The sequence below is a fragment of the Bactrocera oleae genome, chromosome 6 (assembly GCF_042242935.1).
Source record: "Bactrocera oleae isolate idBacOlea1 chromosome 6, idBacOlea1, whole genome shotgun sequence".
NCBI lineage: Eukaryota > Metazoa > Arthropoda > Insecta > Diptera > Tephritidae > Bactrocera > Bactrocera oleae.
The window spans coordinates 48,528,189-48,546,250 of record NC_091540.1 but is presented as its reverse complement, the minus strand read 5'-3'; the positions used below and the strand labels follow the sequence as shown (position 1 = coordinate 48,546,250).

The 18,062-nt window shown below is 33.1% G+C and overlaps 1 protein-coding gene across 6 annotated transcripts in view; it reads left to right on the top strand.

Annotated features, from left to right (window-relative positions):
* Positions 1 to 2,240: 2,240 nt before the first annotated feature.
* Rdl (Resistant to dieldrin) overlaps positions 2,241 to 18,062 on the top strand; it is a 96,082-nt gene continuing 80,260 nt past the window's right edge. For 3 of the 6 annotated variants that reach the window (XR_004976471.2, XM_036362517.2, XM_036362503.2), the window contains exons 1-3: positions 2,241 to 2,428; positions 8,942 to 9,569; positions 10,090 to 11,577. Coding sequence is in view for 5 of the 6 variants with exons in the window: in XM_036362517.2 (XP_036218410.1) it covers positions 11,369 to 11,577 (209 nt within the window). In the remaining variant the exon portion in view is untranslated. Of the gene's footprint in view, positions 2,429 to 8,941; positions 9,570 to 10,051; positions 11,578 to 18,062 lie in introns of all 6 variants that reach the window. The other 3 variants (XM_036362499.2, XM_036362488.2, XM_070110889.1) reach the window with 3 other exon arrangements.

The window sequence follows — 18,062 nt, the reverse complement described above, 5'->3', positions numbered from 1 at the left end:
CAGCATCATCGTCGCCTCCGTTATGCCTTGTCTTCTCTCAGCTCTACCGCTAACTGCCGCAATGGCAGTAGTCATCGTTTGTCGTTGTCATCAGCAGTGTGACTGCTTTTACTATCCTTTTTCTGAGACTCCTTCATTTGGCTGGCCACTTTTGATTGTTATCAACCCTACACTCATATAATGGCTCGTACAATATAATGTTGCACATCGTCACGAAACATAAATATCCACACTTTGTATATAGCGAAGCACACTTTTCAATATTTCAAGTGTCGTGCACTCACTTTTCTGTTGGCTGGTAAACGAGCGGTTCCCTGAGTGCACGTAGTAGGTTGTTGTGGCCTCTCTTTGCGTAGAAGTGCGCTAACAACAAATAAGTAGTGAGTTTCTATTTTAGTTGAGATAAAATCTAGAGTAGTTGATGAATGCGACAGACACAATAAAACTTAGCACTAAAGTGCATTTATTAAAAAAAAAAAGTCTATGCTGTCATAGTCTTTTTGAAGAGTAATACCACAAAAATTTTTAAATATATTTGTACATCGAAAGTGCTGCTTTAACCTCTCGTCGTCAGTACAAAAAATTTTAGTAATCATATTGAAAAACTAAGGTAAACTACTAGAAGAATTATTGAAAAATGAAAGAAAGAATTTGATATAGCTCTCTTTAAGTAGATGAAAATTCTCCTCGCAAAATTTTTTCGTTTGATTGATTAAAATTTTTACATTAAAATGTTTCAGCAGTTGGCGCCAATTTTAAAATCTATTGGCTCTCTACTATATTCGTTCGTTTTGCCAATATTCCGAACATGCGTTGGAAAGCTTTTTTTCACTAGCACAACTTTACAAGCAGTTCTTCTTCATGACTTTAATATAAAGAAAATCTCAGAAGGTCATTCCATTTTAGTGGAAGTTTATGGTAAGCATGCTCTAGTTGATCGAACATGCCAAAAGTGGTTTGCATGATTTAAAAGTGGTGATTTTCGTTTGAGAGACGAAGGGCGACCCAAAAAGTTTAAAGAAGAGGAACTGAAAGTATTACTCGTTGAAGACTGTAATGAAATATATGAAGAGTTCGCAGAACCTTTTGGAGCCACTCAAGCAGCCATATCAAAACATAGACGATTTTACATATCAGAAATGCTGATTGAACCCTTCAAAAATAAGTTATTTTGGAAATGGATTAAATAACTCTTAAAACTCTTAACGAGAAACTTAAAAAAATTATTATTGTATCTAAATATGTCGGGAAGCACTGGCTGGTTATATTATTTTCTCGCTTTCATAAGACCTAAATCATACAAGTAGTACAAGGTGTGTTCAAAAAAAAACGGGGATTTCTTCATTAAAAGAGAGTCCAATTGTCAAATTTTTTTTTTATGTTGATATGCATCCGCCTGAAGTACGATACAATTTTCAGCTATATCGTACTTTGTCTGTAGCAGCCGCTAAGGCTGAACTTGGCGATTTTCGTTTGTTAAAAGAATGGAACAAGGAATTTGTTGCTGAACTCTTGGCCAAAACCGATATTCTAATGATGCCCCATTCTCCATATTCACCCGACATGGCTCCGTGTGACTTTTTTGCTTGGACGATTGGAAGAAACGTTGGCATAAGTGCATAATATCGAATAGAAACTATTTGGAAAGCAACAACATTAATGTAGACAAATGACTAAAAATTTGTTTCATAGTTATTTTTGTAAAATAAGGTTCTTGCCAAAAAAAAAAATGAGTTTAAAAAAGCTAATTTACATTTAAATATCACTTTTAAAGCTTCTATGCTAAAAACCATACGTTTTAGTTCAGTTTGAATTCAAAAATTTCAAATGGTTGGCAATTCGGTTGTTATCTCAACAACTCAGCTGCTATTTCATATATTGACAATACCGAACACAAGTCCAGGATATAAAATCGCTGACACACACATACCAACAAAGATTTGTTTAACCACATGAGAGAGCACGCTTTTTACCATTAGGAGATTTACACACACACATATGCACTCACATATCCGAGCGCATTCCCGTATGCAATTTATAATTTGGCTCCTCTTAAGCTTTACTGCCTACTTGAAAGCGCTCTTTGTTGCTATTGTTGTAACGTAGTATATTTTAAGCCGACCAGAATACGAGTAGGCACACGAATACGCTCGCGAACCATCGTTATTGCTGCTACGGCAGCAGCTGGACGCACCCTGAATTTTCTTCGTGATGTAAGTTCTGGGGCAGTCGGTCTTTGCATATTCGCTTGTATTACACACTAACGGCTGGTCGTGCGCTCGAGTCAAGTGAAGAAAAAAGTTTCATGGAAAAATTTTAGATTTTGCTATGAAAATTGATTTTACAATGCAAAAATATGGAAAATTATAATTGCAATCAAAGCAGCAGTTTAAAAATTAGTTAAATTTTCTACTACGGCAATAAAAAAGTAAATGAAATTGTGTTAAACTACCAGTTTATATTGCTATACACACACAATTATGCGCTGTGCAAAATCATTGATTTGAAATTTAGTTGAAACGTGTACTTTGTGTGAAAAACTATTGAAAATTTGTTATAAAATTGGCGTGATTATGTGGAAAATTTTTGAGGAAAATTAAAAAATATTTTGAATACAAGTGACCATAGAATATATATTTAGTGACTAACAAGAAGTTTAATAACTGTCATATCGTACAAAAATTTATGCATTTCCAATATATTAACCAGCTACTGCAGCCTTAGTAGCTTTTAAGAATAAAAGAAAATTAATATGTGTTAATGTTAAATTAGAAAAAACTACGATTGGTGCTATTCATGAAAATCGGGCGTGTCTTATGCTGAAGAGAAAATATGTTTAAAATAACTATTTAAAAGTTTTTTACTTGAATTTGTTTTAAAAATAGCACTTCTAGAGAACTCACTTATATGTCTATGTGTATATGAGAAATTTACCACTAAGAGCCTATGTGTGTATTCATATCCAACTGCAGAGATATATTTTTTGCATACGAATTTGTATACTCCTTGTTGCCCATTCGGTCAGTCGAAGCTGATTTTTGTTGTTGATTTGATTGAAAGCGCATAACAAAGCTTCGATACTATCTTCATATGTATACCATACATATAGTATGTATGTACATGCTTACTTTAAATAAGCATTTGCATATACATATGTAGGTATACATGTGATAAAGCACAAATTCAACCATATACCGTTGTAAAATGTGACTTCGCTTTAGTGCATCGTCGATCGGTTTGGGAAAGCGTTCCAGATTGAGGCTACATGCACACATACCCACATACATGTACATACATATACACGTGTGTGTGTAGGTATTTTTCGAATCACAAAAGCAGCGCACACCTTTGCCAGACAACCATTTTGCACACACAGACAGTCTGCTGCGTACGTATCCACAAGCAGTTCGTTTGACAATCACAAAAAAGCGCGTTACACTCAACGGGAGCACAAGCAAATCATATCTCTCCAAATTCGCACTCAGCAGGCACTCATTCGGGTCACAGCAGTTGCTTTTGCACTGTTTCCTTCACATTTAGCAAGTGTTTATTTTCTTGCTTATCGCTTTCTCGCCTTCTTTTGTATTTGTTGTTGTTGTTGTTTTCGGTTGGTTTTGTTTGCAGATTTATAGTTTTTTGTGCTTTTGTCTACATCGGCGACGGCGTTAAATGTTTTCTGAGGTTCATTCAGGTTTATAGACACACATGCGGGCGCTCACTAATACCGACACCCAAAAGGAAACGTTCGTTAAACTTGTGGGCAGCACTTTGTACCCAATTGTGCACGTTTGTGTATGTATATGTACTCTTAAGTATTTGTATTGCTTTGATTTTTTGTATGTGTATCATGGAGCGCTTGCTCTTCTTATTGTACGTGTCAGAAAGCAATCGGCTGCCTGGCTGACGGCTTCTTTGCATTCGGCAAGCAAAATTTTGCTCCAGCGCGCAATCAAACTCTCAATTGTTTGGAAGTCAGTCAAAGTGAGAAGTAAAGAAGAAATTTCTCGTTTATTGCCTGGTTCATTTTCAACTGCATTGTTTCGGTTCCTGCTTGACTTGATTTGCCATCAAAGTTTCGTGGTATGCTTTGAAGCGTACAAGCCAAGTTCTGTCAGAAATTTCGTTTAAAAGCGGTAAAACTTGTCGTTTTAATTTGGCGACATTTTTAAGCATTTTTAGAGTTTAATGCAAATCCTCATTACTCTTGCTTGTATGCTAGATCTGAAACTGAATTAATTTTAATAAAAATTTGCTGTTTTCCTAAATTTAATTTCGGTATAAGAACGAATACATATTATTATACAAACATATTAAGATCCGCTTTGTATCAGGGTTCGAAAAAAGTTTTAGTTAAAAGCACCGTTTTAATTAGTTATGTTGATAAATGAATAACTGGTTTTTTTTATCGGAATTTTAGGGATATTGGTTCTCCATCCCAACCACCTTAGATACTACTAGTTTAGTCGCGGCTTACATAAATCAATCATTAATTACTGAGTGCTGAGTTTGACAAGCATTTAGTCTGAGCTCAAAGCGCCGTAAAAAGCTAGCTGGTTTGGTAAAAAAATGTGTGTATTTTGGAACCATTTTCATTAACTTACTGGGTTGTTATTGCAGAGTCCACGGTACTCACACTACTCTGAATTCAGTTTAGGGATAAATGAAATCTGAATGTAAAATATTTATGTTTTCATAGCTTGGACAGGCCATGATGGTTTTGTGGTCGTAATGTCACAGGACTATAACTGATCATCAAATAACACGAATTTGGTAAGGTACTAAGGAAGTGTAATCGAAGCATAAAAAAGGACATATGCACTTTAAAACATTTTAAGAAGTGGGCACTGTACCGCCTTCTTAAAAGTTTAATATACATATACTATATACAAGTAAAGCTTTAACGATCAAACTTGCTGAGGACAAGTCATTCTAGCTTCTACACATGTAGGGTGAAAATAAATAAAATCAGCTGATAACCACGCCCATCTACCTTGCAGAAACTAAAAGTACGATAACTTACTAAATAAACTGTTAAAAGGACGATGTGACATTAAGTAAATACTGAAGAACTAAATTTCTTAGCTAAGATGGTACGTAATGGCTTCATAGGAGTCGATGTAAAAATTGCTTAATAGGTGACACCGCTCGCCTTTAGGTGAAGTCTTCACATATCACAGGAGCTACTCGACCAATTTCATCTAAATTATGGGCTAACATTATCTTAGTATTCTAATGTTTCACTGTGAAAATGGTGATAAAACCATGTTTACTTCCCATATATCACATTTTTAGAGTCTACATGATTATTTTACTTTACATAATATAAATCAAGCAATAATCAGAATAACACTTTGCGCTAATAGCCCCGCGTCTTAAAATTATCGAAATCGAACCATAATTTTTCAAGCACTTCGACACGGAATATGTTGTTCTCAGTGCGTATGGCGAATTTTTAACGAAAATGTCGTTTAATCTGTTGGAAATATTTTTAAAACTCAGAGAAAATCTTTGTTTAAAAAATGGGTAAAATAGGGTCAATACTTCCCCTAGTCCTACCCAGCATAAATATTTCAAAACTTCCGTATATATCGGTCTATATCTTAGATATATTATCTATACAAGCAAAAGTGTAACATTCGATATAACAAAGTTTAATACCGAAACTGTATGAAGTTGGTCTTCAAGTTACCTATGACCCATGTACTACATATTATGATATCTTTTTATTTTTAGTTCTTTTATGCTGATAAATATGTGTTAAATTTCAATTTCCCCCATTTGTGTACAAAATGTTGGGTTACAACCGATCAAAGTGCTTCCTTACTTGTTGCGTTTGAATGAATACATGAATAAGTATTATTCAAACATGAAATTATTAGTAGCGATTGTTGTAGTAAATTCAAATTCGAAATTTGAAGGCAAGTATTTCAAGTTTGGACGATTTTGGAGAAATACATGTTTCATTTAGGACTCAATCTATCGAAAAAACTTTGCCAATACTTGTTCAATACTATCTCCTTTCGGTTTGTCATTTTGCTCACATAATTATTTAAAATTATTTTCATTAATTTACAACTTAAATGTTTTCATTGTGTTCAATATATATATTTGTAAATAAAACTATAAACCTATAAAGAAAACAGGAAGAAGAAATTAAATGCAAGGAAAAGCAAATATTATAAAAAGCGCTAATTTAATTTCAATTCGTGTCTGCCGATAAGAAATAAAATGAATAGCATAACTACTCAACATAGCCTTTGCCTTGAGCAACTAAAAATTATAAATTATAAATTATAATTATAATAGGACTAATGCGCAAGCTTTGCTACTTAACTGCTTATATAATATATGTGAACATCTGGTTCATATAAGTAGTATAGTATGTGTGCATAATTCCTTTAAGAAGACATGCTTATACGGCTACATATGCTGATAGGATAGCTTATATGAATACAATTATTTGACGCACATCTGTTCAACATAGTAAACAGTTCCTCGACCGCCTCAAAGTATGCCACACTTGATGGTCATACAACGCTGTGGTGTTGCCATATTTTCAAATTACAGTGCCACAATGCTCACTTGCATAATTCACTGCGTCATACCTGTTTTCCTTTCGCCTGTGTGACTTACCAAATCCGTTTTGTGTTAATATATTTGCTTGACACACTAAAGGTGTGCTGGCTTAAGAGATTTACTCACACCCTACAACTGAGAAATTTAAGAGTTCTGTGAGAGAGGACGAACATAAATGAGTGTGAGAAATTGAGCTTTAGTTAATTTGCACTAGAAAAGTGCGATGAATTGGTAAAGAGTAGTAAAAGGATGTATTCGAAAATGAAATCCTGGCGCTTACTCAATTTCTCTTGTATATCTGAAGGCTCTCTTCGTCTGAAAACGTGTACGGGTACTCACCGTTTCCACTGAACTGCCTCAAGTTGTTGTGTGCTAAAGTCGATCACAATGGTTGGCTATGACTGCGACGACCTCGCCAAGCATATTGTTATAGTGCGCGCTGCTGAGTGTACTACTTGCTGCGCGTTACGGTGGAAATTCTGCGCGCAAAAGTATACTTTAAAATTGTGCTGCAGTTTTATTGGAGCCTTGTGCTACGGTGGGGGTACTTTTAATACACAAAGATATTATGTGCAAAAATTTCACATAAAATTAAAAGAATTTATGAAAATAAATTGAAAAGCCATAAAATTGCGGTTTATTAAAAAAAGAAGATGAAGTTATACAAGTTTATTAGCAAAAATTGATATTTACTCGCATAAGGTGCGCCCTGATAAATTGGTATAAAAAAACGAACGAAACAAAGCATACGTTTGTGGAGAAACATATTAATGGCAAAAATTGTGAAAATAAAATACGTAGGCTCTTATTAAAAATGAAAGCTGCAATCGGATTAAGCGTCTACATTTAAAATATACCATAATACAAGAATATAAAAAGAACAAAAAATAAACCTTAAAGAAAATTCGCTGTAAGATTAAGAAATTTCATGAAAAATACTAATATAAAATATGTATATCTTGCGAAAAAAAATGTAAATTTCGAAAAAAAGCAAATAGTATCGTACAAAAATTTAGTAAAAAAAAAGTTTTAATTTAAAAACTGTGAATTATTAAAAAAAAAATAAACAAAATAGAAAAAAATTATATTGTTCAAAATTACGATTTAAATAAATTGTTAGATAGTATCACATAATGATGTGAAAATTGAAATTTGAAAGTGAAATTCTGAAGATTTGTAAAAATAATTAATTCATGAAGATTAAATTTGTTTTAGCGACTTTAAAGCTGTCAAAGTTTCGGTAAAAAGCATGAAACAGCATCGAATTTTAAACTCTTTTTAAATAATTAATACGATTTTTGTAAGAATTGTGGGATCAGGATCATAATATCGTGAAAGGATCACTAATGAATCGAGTTTTTGAAAACAATTTAAGTAAACAAAGTTAAGAAAGCGTTTTTTACTCCTATTGCTATTTTTTAAAGTTATGTGTTTTCATCCGTATTGGTAGAAAGCTTTAGTTTTTGGATTGTCACTATAGTTGATTTCTTTGCTTGCTTTTATCAGCAAATTTTAGTTTTTAATCCCAAAACTAGAATTAAAAATTAATAAAATATAAATCGTTTGATAGCGTTGTCGACTATTCCTCTAGAGTATTGAAAATTACGGCTTTATGGGAGCTCTAGTACAAAGTGGTACGAAGTGCCAGAGTGTGCGAAAAATTTTAATTCAAAAACAATATTTTTTTTAATTTTTGATATTTGATCATTGGGATTTTTTCAATGCGTTTAGGATTAAACATATAAATTTAATTTGTTTTGTCCGGTGCTTGGTCTTAGATATTTGAAAATTATTTTTAAATTAGATTATCGTGTTTTAAAATTAAAAAAAAAAACAAATTTAAATGTTAATTCAATTATTTTTTTAATACATTTTTCGGAAGTGTGGTTATATTTTTTTCGGTCTCATAAGATACACCTTTATATAACTTGGATTATGTTTTTAAGGCAGACACGGAGAAAACTCTTTTTTCCAACTATACACGACAGGTCTGTCATATGTAAATACATAGAAAGAAAATAATTTAATATTAAATTAATCACCGAAATTTAGAGTAGATTGAATATAAAGCTTAAAAAAAATGTTCAAGTAGAATCTTATTGTTTTCGTGTAAAGGAATAGCTTTAAAATAGAAAAATTTGTCTCAGTCAGGCTGAATAATGGTATATATATAAAACAACACAAACCCACAGACTTTAGAAATTTTTGGCAGCTAAACACTGAAAGTTAAATGTAGTCTGAGCTGTAAATGTATAGTTTATTAAGTTTTCTATGAAATAAAATAGCTTGTTACAACTTATTTTTCAAACAAAAAATTAAAAAATCTAACTTAATAAATTTTTTAACAACAAATTTTTATTTCTAGCATCTCAAAATGATTTTTAGATAACAAAATTATTAAGTAAAATTTCATAAACATGCCATCAATTAGTAAAAATAAGAAAAAGCCTGTAGTGAAAAATAAAAAAATGTGGACTTTACCAAAAATGTGAAATTTGAAATGCGATAAAAAGTAGAAGACACCGTGGGTTGTTGCGAATGTAGAACTTTTATAAGTACTGAAAAAGAGAAATAGCAAACAAACAAATCGAAAGTTGAGTAGTGCAGAGAACCAGCGTAAGTGAAATATATATTGAAAATAAATCGAGAATTAAATTTAAAAAAAGAAGAAAAAAAGTAAATAAATAAAATAAGGAAAGTGTAAAACTTTGCGGTTGAATGAAAAATTACTGCCACTATAAACACATAATTGGACTCAAAATTAGCAGCTCCGCTGAAAGAGTTCACAAGCAAATAACTGAAGATGTAATTAACCTGAAAGAGCTGCACGCACACGTAGCACAAGTCGTTATAATAAAAGTAAGCAACACCGTAAAGGCGTGGAGCAGTCAAGAAATTTCAGTCAAACAATGCGCAACAACATGGCAAAGCCTGCGAAAAGAGTAATTAAATGGAAATGAAGCAGGAAAAGTAAACTGGAACTGTGAACTGAGGTATTTGATAAAAATCTGTAGCATTAAATGCCTAACTGCGAAAAGGTGGTCAAGCTAAAAAACCAAAAAAAAAAAATAAAATAAACGAAAATAACTGCAGTTGTTACGCGACATTGCCGTTGGCGCTGGCGTATACGCAACCACAGGCAAATTATGCGGCGCTAGCTAGCGGACTGCTAATGACAACCCTCGCCAGCAAACTTGTATAACACCAACAACAACTAACATTATATGTAAAGCTTGACTGCGTGTTGTTGCCTTTGCGCTTGTTTTTGTTTGTTTATTAATTTTATTGTTGTAGCTTAAAAACGTTTTGACTTGGCACGCACATACCGCTGACTGCGTGCGGCAAAGACAATTGCCCGTCGCGTCTGTGGTGGTCGGGAGACTAGCTCACGCAAGTAGTGACTGAAAGCAAAAGAAACGTTTAGTTGTGTTTTAGTTTCATACAACTTTTCCTTTTATATCCAATATTTTTTTAGTTCTTCTGTTATCTTTTCATATTACGCACACTTTGAAGCGTAAAGCATAACGCACGCCGGCAAGGCATGAAAAAAAGTAGCAAAAAAAAAACATAGAACAATATGTCAATAAGCACGCACTTAGTAACGAAAATAATACCGTGAAAAGATAAAAATACAAAAATATTTAACAGTGGACGAAATAGCTGTGGATATATGCCACGAAGGACGCGCACAAAGAAACAGCGAATGCATGTGTATGTCATATTTTTAGCTAGCTAGTCAAACAGTTTAACTGTAGCGTTAGATGCTTTGCTGAGACGAAGGCCACTAACGCTTGCAGTGACAAACGGAAAGCAAGATAATACTCTATCGAGCACTACAAGCATTTGCCAGCGAGTACCAAGCAAACCAATCAGTTATCCTGCCATTAAAATAAAGCACGTGCAACAAACATACGTAGTAACGCGCGGAAATCATAAAAACGGAGAAAAAAACCAAGAAGCACCAATATTAATACTAACACAACAGCTGAAGATTGGCAAATACTTCCTATTTTTACTGTGACATAAGCACAAATAGGAAAGCCATATAGCGTTGGCAAAGTACTTTTTCCATAGTATGACGCGCGGCAATATATTGACGCTGGCGACAGTATCGCGAGGGCCTTGCGGCATAATAGAAAAGTAATGCTATATATATCCCACAGAAATGAATAGATAAAATTGTGCTAAATATTCATAAGTACAGCAGAGCGAGTGCATAAAGCAGACAGCGTCAGGGCACCAAAAGGAAGGATATAAAAATAGCAAACGGAAGCTGCCAGCGTCACTGCTGCAGAATATAGACAAAACAAAAAACAAAAAAAAAAAAAAACACATACGAGACAACAACAAGACTTGCACATCGACATCATCAATAAAGCTAACTAATACTTGAGAAATAAAGAAACAAAAACAAAAAGGCAACAGCAAGGCAAGTGGAGCAGCAAGAAATATTATAAAAATTCATAATCAAAGTTATAAAATACACAACGCCCACAACAGCAGTAACAAACAACATCAACTACAAACAACAGCAACAAACGCCTATCACAACAACTCATCCATCATCGGCCAGTGTGCGCGCTTGTATGTGTGTGTGTGAGTAATATGCTGTAACTAGTAAGCTCCTCCTCCCTCCATCCCGACATCACAAGCTAACGTCGCCATCATCCACAGCTTTAACTTTATTAATACAAGCAATTGCCATTTCATTCCGTTAGAACGGCAATATCGGGCCCCACGTTATTGGTTATATTGGTAAATATAGCGTCGTAATACTTCGATTCGCATCAATATGGCCTTTAGCAGCAGTAGCAGTAGTAGCGGTAGTCGGTACGGTGTCAACAGTGGCGGCGCTTATGGCGCTGGCAGCATATCAACGTGGGATAGATGCACAACAGTGTTGCTATTGCCACGGGCACGTCTCATCACCCTGTGGCTGGCATTCAATTTAGCGTTGATCGTACAGGAGCCAATGAAGAAAATCGCCTCAGTTGATGCAGCGTAAGTACTCATACATGTATAATATATATATTATATAATACATATATACATATATATATATATTCACCAACATTTATGCAGCTACTCTTTTATGGGTATTTCTATACCGCTATATGTGTGCATTTAAATAGTTTAATAAGCGTTTATGGGTAAACTACTACTTAGCATTTATAGCATAATTAACTCCCTGCTGCATGTGGGTCATGTTTAATTTCGTTATGCAATTTTCTAGGAGAAAAGCATAGACTTAATAATGTAGAAGCTAACCACGCTCTGCGTAAATACAGATTCTGCAATGAAATCATAAAAAGTATGATTATACATATGATGTTAATTCAGCTTAAAGAGCGATTTAAAAATATAAAGTCATATTGTTTTAATCAACAACTAATACTATTATATTTAGTGTTCTGAATTGAAAAATATGTATATCTTTTGCAACAAGCGAGAAAAAATCGTAGATATGTATCGGGTTATCAAGTTCATCCCGGAAAGTAAAAATCCTTCAGGAAAACTACTTTTATTTCCAATGATATTCTAGTTTAAATATGTAAGAAAAGTATATTTGCTTCTTGTGATATCAAACATCAGAAAAATATTATTTATAAATGTAACTCTAAAACTTTGCTATTGAAATTTTACTCCATAAACAAACAGTTTTAATTTTTAACAAATAATTACACAACTTGATTTTATTTTTCATATTCAATTTTGAATATAGAATCATGGGAGTATGACGATTCATGTTCATGTTCAGACTTATACCTTTGGAGCTATTTTAGCAATAGCAAAATATCCACCAGTGTCTGCCAAAAAGTTCCTGCCAGAAATTTTAACGGTTTTCCAGGGAAATTATTGTTATCGCATAAGTCTTGCAACGACTGATCAGAAGCCTCAAGTGCACCGTTCTTTCGACAGTTGGATGTTTTTAACTGGAATGAACGCGGATTTAAATTTGTTGAAGAAAGTCAGCTCGGCTACATTCTCGAAATTATTTGGGTGATAATTTCTACCACTGTCATTACAACACAAATCTCATGTCAGTCAGTTGCTTGTTTATTTAATGAACTTGAAATTGGTCTACAATTATATCAATAATGCCTTTATCTAGAGTTAGATCATTACATCTTTACAAACGCTCGATACTTCCTTTAATAAAGGAACACTTGTAGTTAGAAAGGGTCGAATTGTAGCTCGTGTTTCATCAACGTTGCCAAATTTTTTCCGCTGTTGCTCACCCACTTGCTATGATGTGATATGCCAACTTGTTTCGTATATTTATTAACATTAGCACTAAATAGTAGTAAGTGTTCATATCACTGCACTTCAAATATTTTTGCTAACATAAGATTTTTATATAAACTATAGATAAACGAAGAAGACAGACTGTTATACATTTATACACTGAAGAGGGTATATTAAGTTTGTCAAGAAGTTTGTAACACTGAGAAGGAAACATTGAGGACTCTATAAAGGATATACTCCTATATGAGTTAGAAGCGTGACGATCTGAGTTAGTTTAGCAACGTTCGTTTGCCTATACCATATGCAAACTAGTCCTTCAGTTTTTGAGATATCGATCTGAAATTATTTACACGTCTTTTTCTCCTTTTATACTAAAAGAAATGCACCTGTGAAGGGTGCTATAGCTTCGGTGTTGCCGAAGTTAACGCTTATTCTTGTTTAACTCAAGTTTGCTTAGAAATCGGCTTAGATACACACAAGCAACGGTAGAAATATAAATTTCTTAGATTAATCTAGGCAAATCCATTTGATCTTTATTTTAAGAGTCCGATTCTAAATTAGTATTTATAATGAAATCTAAATTATTTATTAACTTTTTTCGACTAATAGTGTTTTACTACTTGTATCACCGATATTGCAAAACATGCCAACGTGAATATGAATATATGTTATACTAAGCATATGTGGCACATACTGCCGACGTTATGCCGACATGGTGCCAGTCAACGACAGCGTCAAAAGCGTGCCAAACGCAATTATTGTTATTATAGCAGCGCTTCATTATATCAGTATAGTATTTCTTTATTTTTGTTCTTTGGTTATCATTCGTTCTTTCTTGTTGATAATAAACAAGCATTGCCGCAGTTGTCACATTAGAACACATTTACAACCATCAATTAACTTAACAACTTTACAAAGTGTTAGTAACAAATAAAAAGTATACAGCGAGTGATGACGTCATTAAAAGTGATAATGAAAGTTTTAATGGAAGTTTCAATATGTGAAATTATAAATAAAATGTGGATGAATATGAAGAATGAACTTTGGATGAACTTTATTTGGTGTAGTGGTTTTATAATTATTATTGTAGTTCGCCGATTAAAGGATTTGTTTTGTGACTGATTGATTAAATATCACATGCTTATTTATAGCATGCGAGTACTCAAATTGGCAGCATTTTTTTAAAATAAGTTTTTAATAATTTTAATTTAAATTTATTTGTAAAAAAGTTTTCAATATTTGTGAAATAAATTTAATTTTAATAAAAATTCCAAACCAAAAATTTTACACCAGGTTTTGAGCACTAATTAATTACTTACGCTATTTCCTATCCTCCCCATTAACAAACTAATAATAAAACACGTGCAATATAACCGTATAAATCTGCCATGTATTTACTATAAATATGTCATCTTAAATAATACAAAATAACGGAAAAGTCACGCTGTTAACATTGTTATACATTTTTGTTTTTAGTGCTTAGTTGTTACTAGGCTTTCTGATGTTTTGACATATGGCATACATTTATTGTATCATAAGTTTTGCTAATTAATGAATCGCAATGGTCAAATAAAGTAATTGTGTAAATAAAGGCTTCTAATTAACTTAACAAGGTTTTTGTGTTTTACATCATTAACATCGAAAAAGAGTCCATTAATTATTATTTTTAGTCTTTGTGCTGGATACACATAAAGCACAAGCTCCAGTCTTATTTGACTATTTGCATAATCGAATTTGCAATACAACTAGTATATAAGTGGTATATACGTTATCTTTAATGTTACCAATTTTGGGTTGCATATCTTAGATGTGTTTTACTACTGAGAATGGTTGAAATGACAAATGAAAATACAAATTCTGTTTTTGGTGTATTCTTAAAACAAAAGCTCTAAAATCAATTATACTTGTAGTAATTTATTGAAAACCAAAATGAAGAGTTACAGCAACGGTTTTTAATGCGAAAAAAGACATTTTAAGGCAGGGTTGCACCACAAGTGCTGCCCGTTTGTTTAAGCATCTGGTATAGCTTATAAGATGCCCTGGAGAGTAACGTTTGGCGAATCGAAGATAGCTATTGTAAAGATTCCAATAAATCTGTATTTCGCATGCGGCTATGAGTTGTTTTTGAATTTTCGATTAGTATTAAAATGCAGAAAATAATTGCAGGGAAAACTCTGTGAAATATTTGACGAAGTCCTCAATGTTCATGCTCCGATTAAATAAAAGTTAATTTTCAGCATTTTAGTTGAGCTTACAATTATTGATCAAGGAGCTTTCGATTAAATATATTGAATAATAAAGTAAATACTATTATTTTATTTTTGACGTCTCGACTCTAGAGTAACGTATTTGTTGTAATGGCATGCAATATTTCGATACCTACTTAGGCATCTAGGGAATAAGGTGAGTGGGGCACTAGCTCTTAACGTAATTCCTTCAAGTTTTCGGTCGTACCACGAGTTTTATGAGTACATCTTGTAGTCTTTCTGAATGGGGTGCATTAATTGTGCTGCTACTGCTATGACGAATTTCAGCAAACATTTAATTAGATGTTTGCCGTAACACTAATCAAAAACATTTCAAAAATTCGACGTGCCTCGAACTCTTTTCACGTTCAGTTCAGACTTGTTCCCCAATTAATTATGACCGATTTTAACTAAATTAGTTATTTCTTTGACTTAGTTTTAAATGACCAAAGATTTATATCAGCGTATCAGATCGTTTTTTATCGTTTTTTCTTGTTTGTAGTAGTCCTAATATAAGTTAAGTACTAATGACTAGAAATCAGTCCATACCATGTGTCTAACACATAGCAAACTGCAGTTTGGTATTAAAAATGTACCACAGAAAAACGATCTAAAAAAACATACTGCTCATATCATAAATGGCAAAATAACTGACAATAAATTGGGTTGGACATCTTAAAAAACGTTACATGCCCTCAATTCCTGAAATTGCTAGCGTATCAAAATTTTTAGCGATTTCAGTCTTTATTTACTGTTTTCTTTTTTGTTTTGTTGGAGTTCGGCATAAATATTTAAAAACTTTTTTCGTAAAAATATTTTCACTTGCCAATAATTCGGAAAGAATTCATAGGGCACACCGTGTGTCAAATTTTGAAAAAAATTCACTGGAATCACTGCAGAAGCTAAGATCTCGTCGGAGATCCCGTGTAATTTGAAAAATATTTAATTATTTTCTTTAAAACTTTTACTGGTATTCTTAAAATATACCATTGTTTAGTAATTTTTTTTTTAAAGTTTTCAAAAAAGCCACTAAGGGTGTCCATTAAAAAAATCTCTTATAATAAGCGAAAGCATTAGCTTATTTTAGATGTTGCAGTTTAATGTAAGAAAGTGTGAATCAGAAAAAAATAAAACACAATTTTTTTTTTTTCGCCTCAAAATATTTATATATACTAGTCTTGTTGCTAGCAATTATGGTTCTGCTTTACGCAACAACATGTGTAGCAATTGATTCCAGTGTTTTTTTACTATCGAGGATCTATGTACATATACATATATCATAATTTGATTGGAGTGCATTATTGCGGGAACACTTAGTACCAAATTTGACATTAAAATTGTCGAGTGCCCATTAATCAACACTAACCATGAATTAGCGTAGCACGAAAATTTATTAGCATACTTTATGTCAAACCTGAAATTCAAATTGTGAGTTTTCAAGAATTTTCCTCCGCAAACTCTACTGAACAAAGAGTGCCGTTGCAATTACATACACGCATACAATCACACATATTTATTTGGTATAAATGCTTACAATGTTAATAACTGGCTTTGTGTCTTGCACTGCAATCAGTATTTTAATACTGATTTACTTTTTATTGTTTATTTTATTTATGCTCATTTTGCCCCCACCGGGCTCTCCAACCCTTTGAGTAAAGTAAATGCGTTTTCAGTTTAGTTCTTTTGACCTGGCTTTTGTCGCATTATTAGCGCATACAATGTAGCAAGGGTTTTCGTGTGTAAAAGTCACATGACCCAAAGTAGACACATTCATATTTGTATGAGTATATGTGTGTGTGATTGGTTATGCGGATAACTTCGTTTGCAGTTGCTTGGCCAGTCATGCAGAGCAATTTATGAAATATATACATATGTATACGATTTTATACATATGCATGTGTATGCACGTAGCCTTATAAATATTTTTCTGCAGTGCTCGGCAATTTCATGCTTGAATTGGTTACGGAATGAACCTTATTAAGCCGTTAGCTTGCAAAGCGAGAGACGGCATCAAGCGGTGGCACATCGGACGATATTGAGCGATAAAATTTCGAGAATCGCTTGCAGCTGAAATTGTGGTTCGTGGATGTAATAAAGTTTCATATTAAAATTGTTTTTGTCTTCTTTCGGTATTAAAAATAAATATTTAAATGCCTGAAAATTTATGAGTGCTGCAGAAGAGCAGAGGTGAGATTTTATGGTAAGGATTTTGATAATTTATATAATTTATAGACATGAATACGTTAATTTAGTGTTTCGAAATGTGGTTGAAGTAGCTTCTTTTTTAATATTAATACTTGCGTAATAATTTCTTAATAATTTAATATTTAAACATAAATAATTTACTTAAAGAAGCATACATCCATATATGGAAAATTATATAACCTCCTCAGTATAATTAAAAAAAAAAAAACGTCTTATTCCAATGGGTTTCAGCGGCAGTGGCAATGAGCAAAAAGCAACAAGAAAAAGCTCTACTGCAATGGAAGTACACGCAATTAAATTTTACATTTGCATGTTCGCACGACAGCACGAAGTCCTTTTCTTCACTACTCTTTCTTATGTTATTTTTTGTGTTAGCCTGTGTAACTGGCGTTCTGCTTGAGTGCCAAAAAAGGAAATACTTGTAAAGTGTGTCACATGCTGTTGCTGTTATGTGTTCTGTGTTTCCTTTGGCAGGTCAGTAATTGTCACTGACACTGCCAATGCAGGCCTCTTAAAAAACTCTCTGTAATCGAAATAAGGCTAATAAAATTGCACTGGAGGGCACATGGCGCAAAATAAAGTAGCAAACATTTATCTTTACCGGATTACGCGATCGCGTGTTACAAAAGGACATCCGCAATTCGGTTATATATTTATTTCTCGTTACATGCACACTACATATTGGCACGGAAAGGCCGCAGACTACTTCGTCACATCGCACAGGGATGTGTCATGTGAAAAGAATATCTCTGACATGTACAAGGTTATGGTAAACATATAAATAAGACA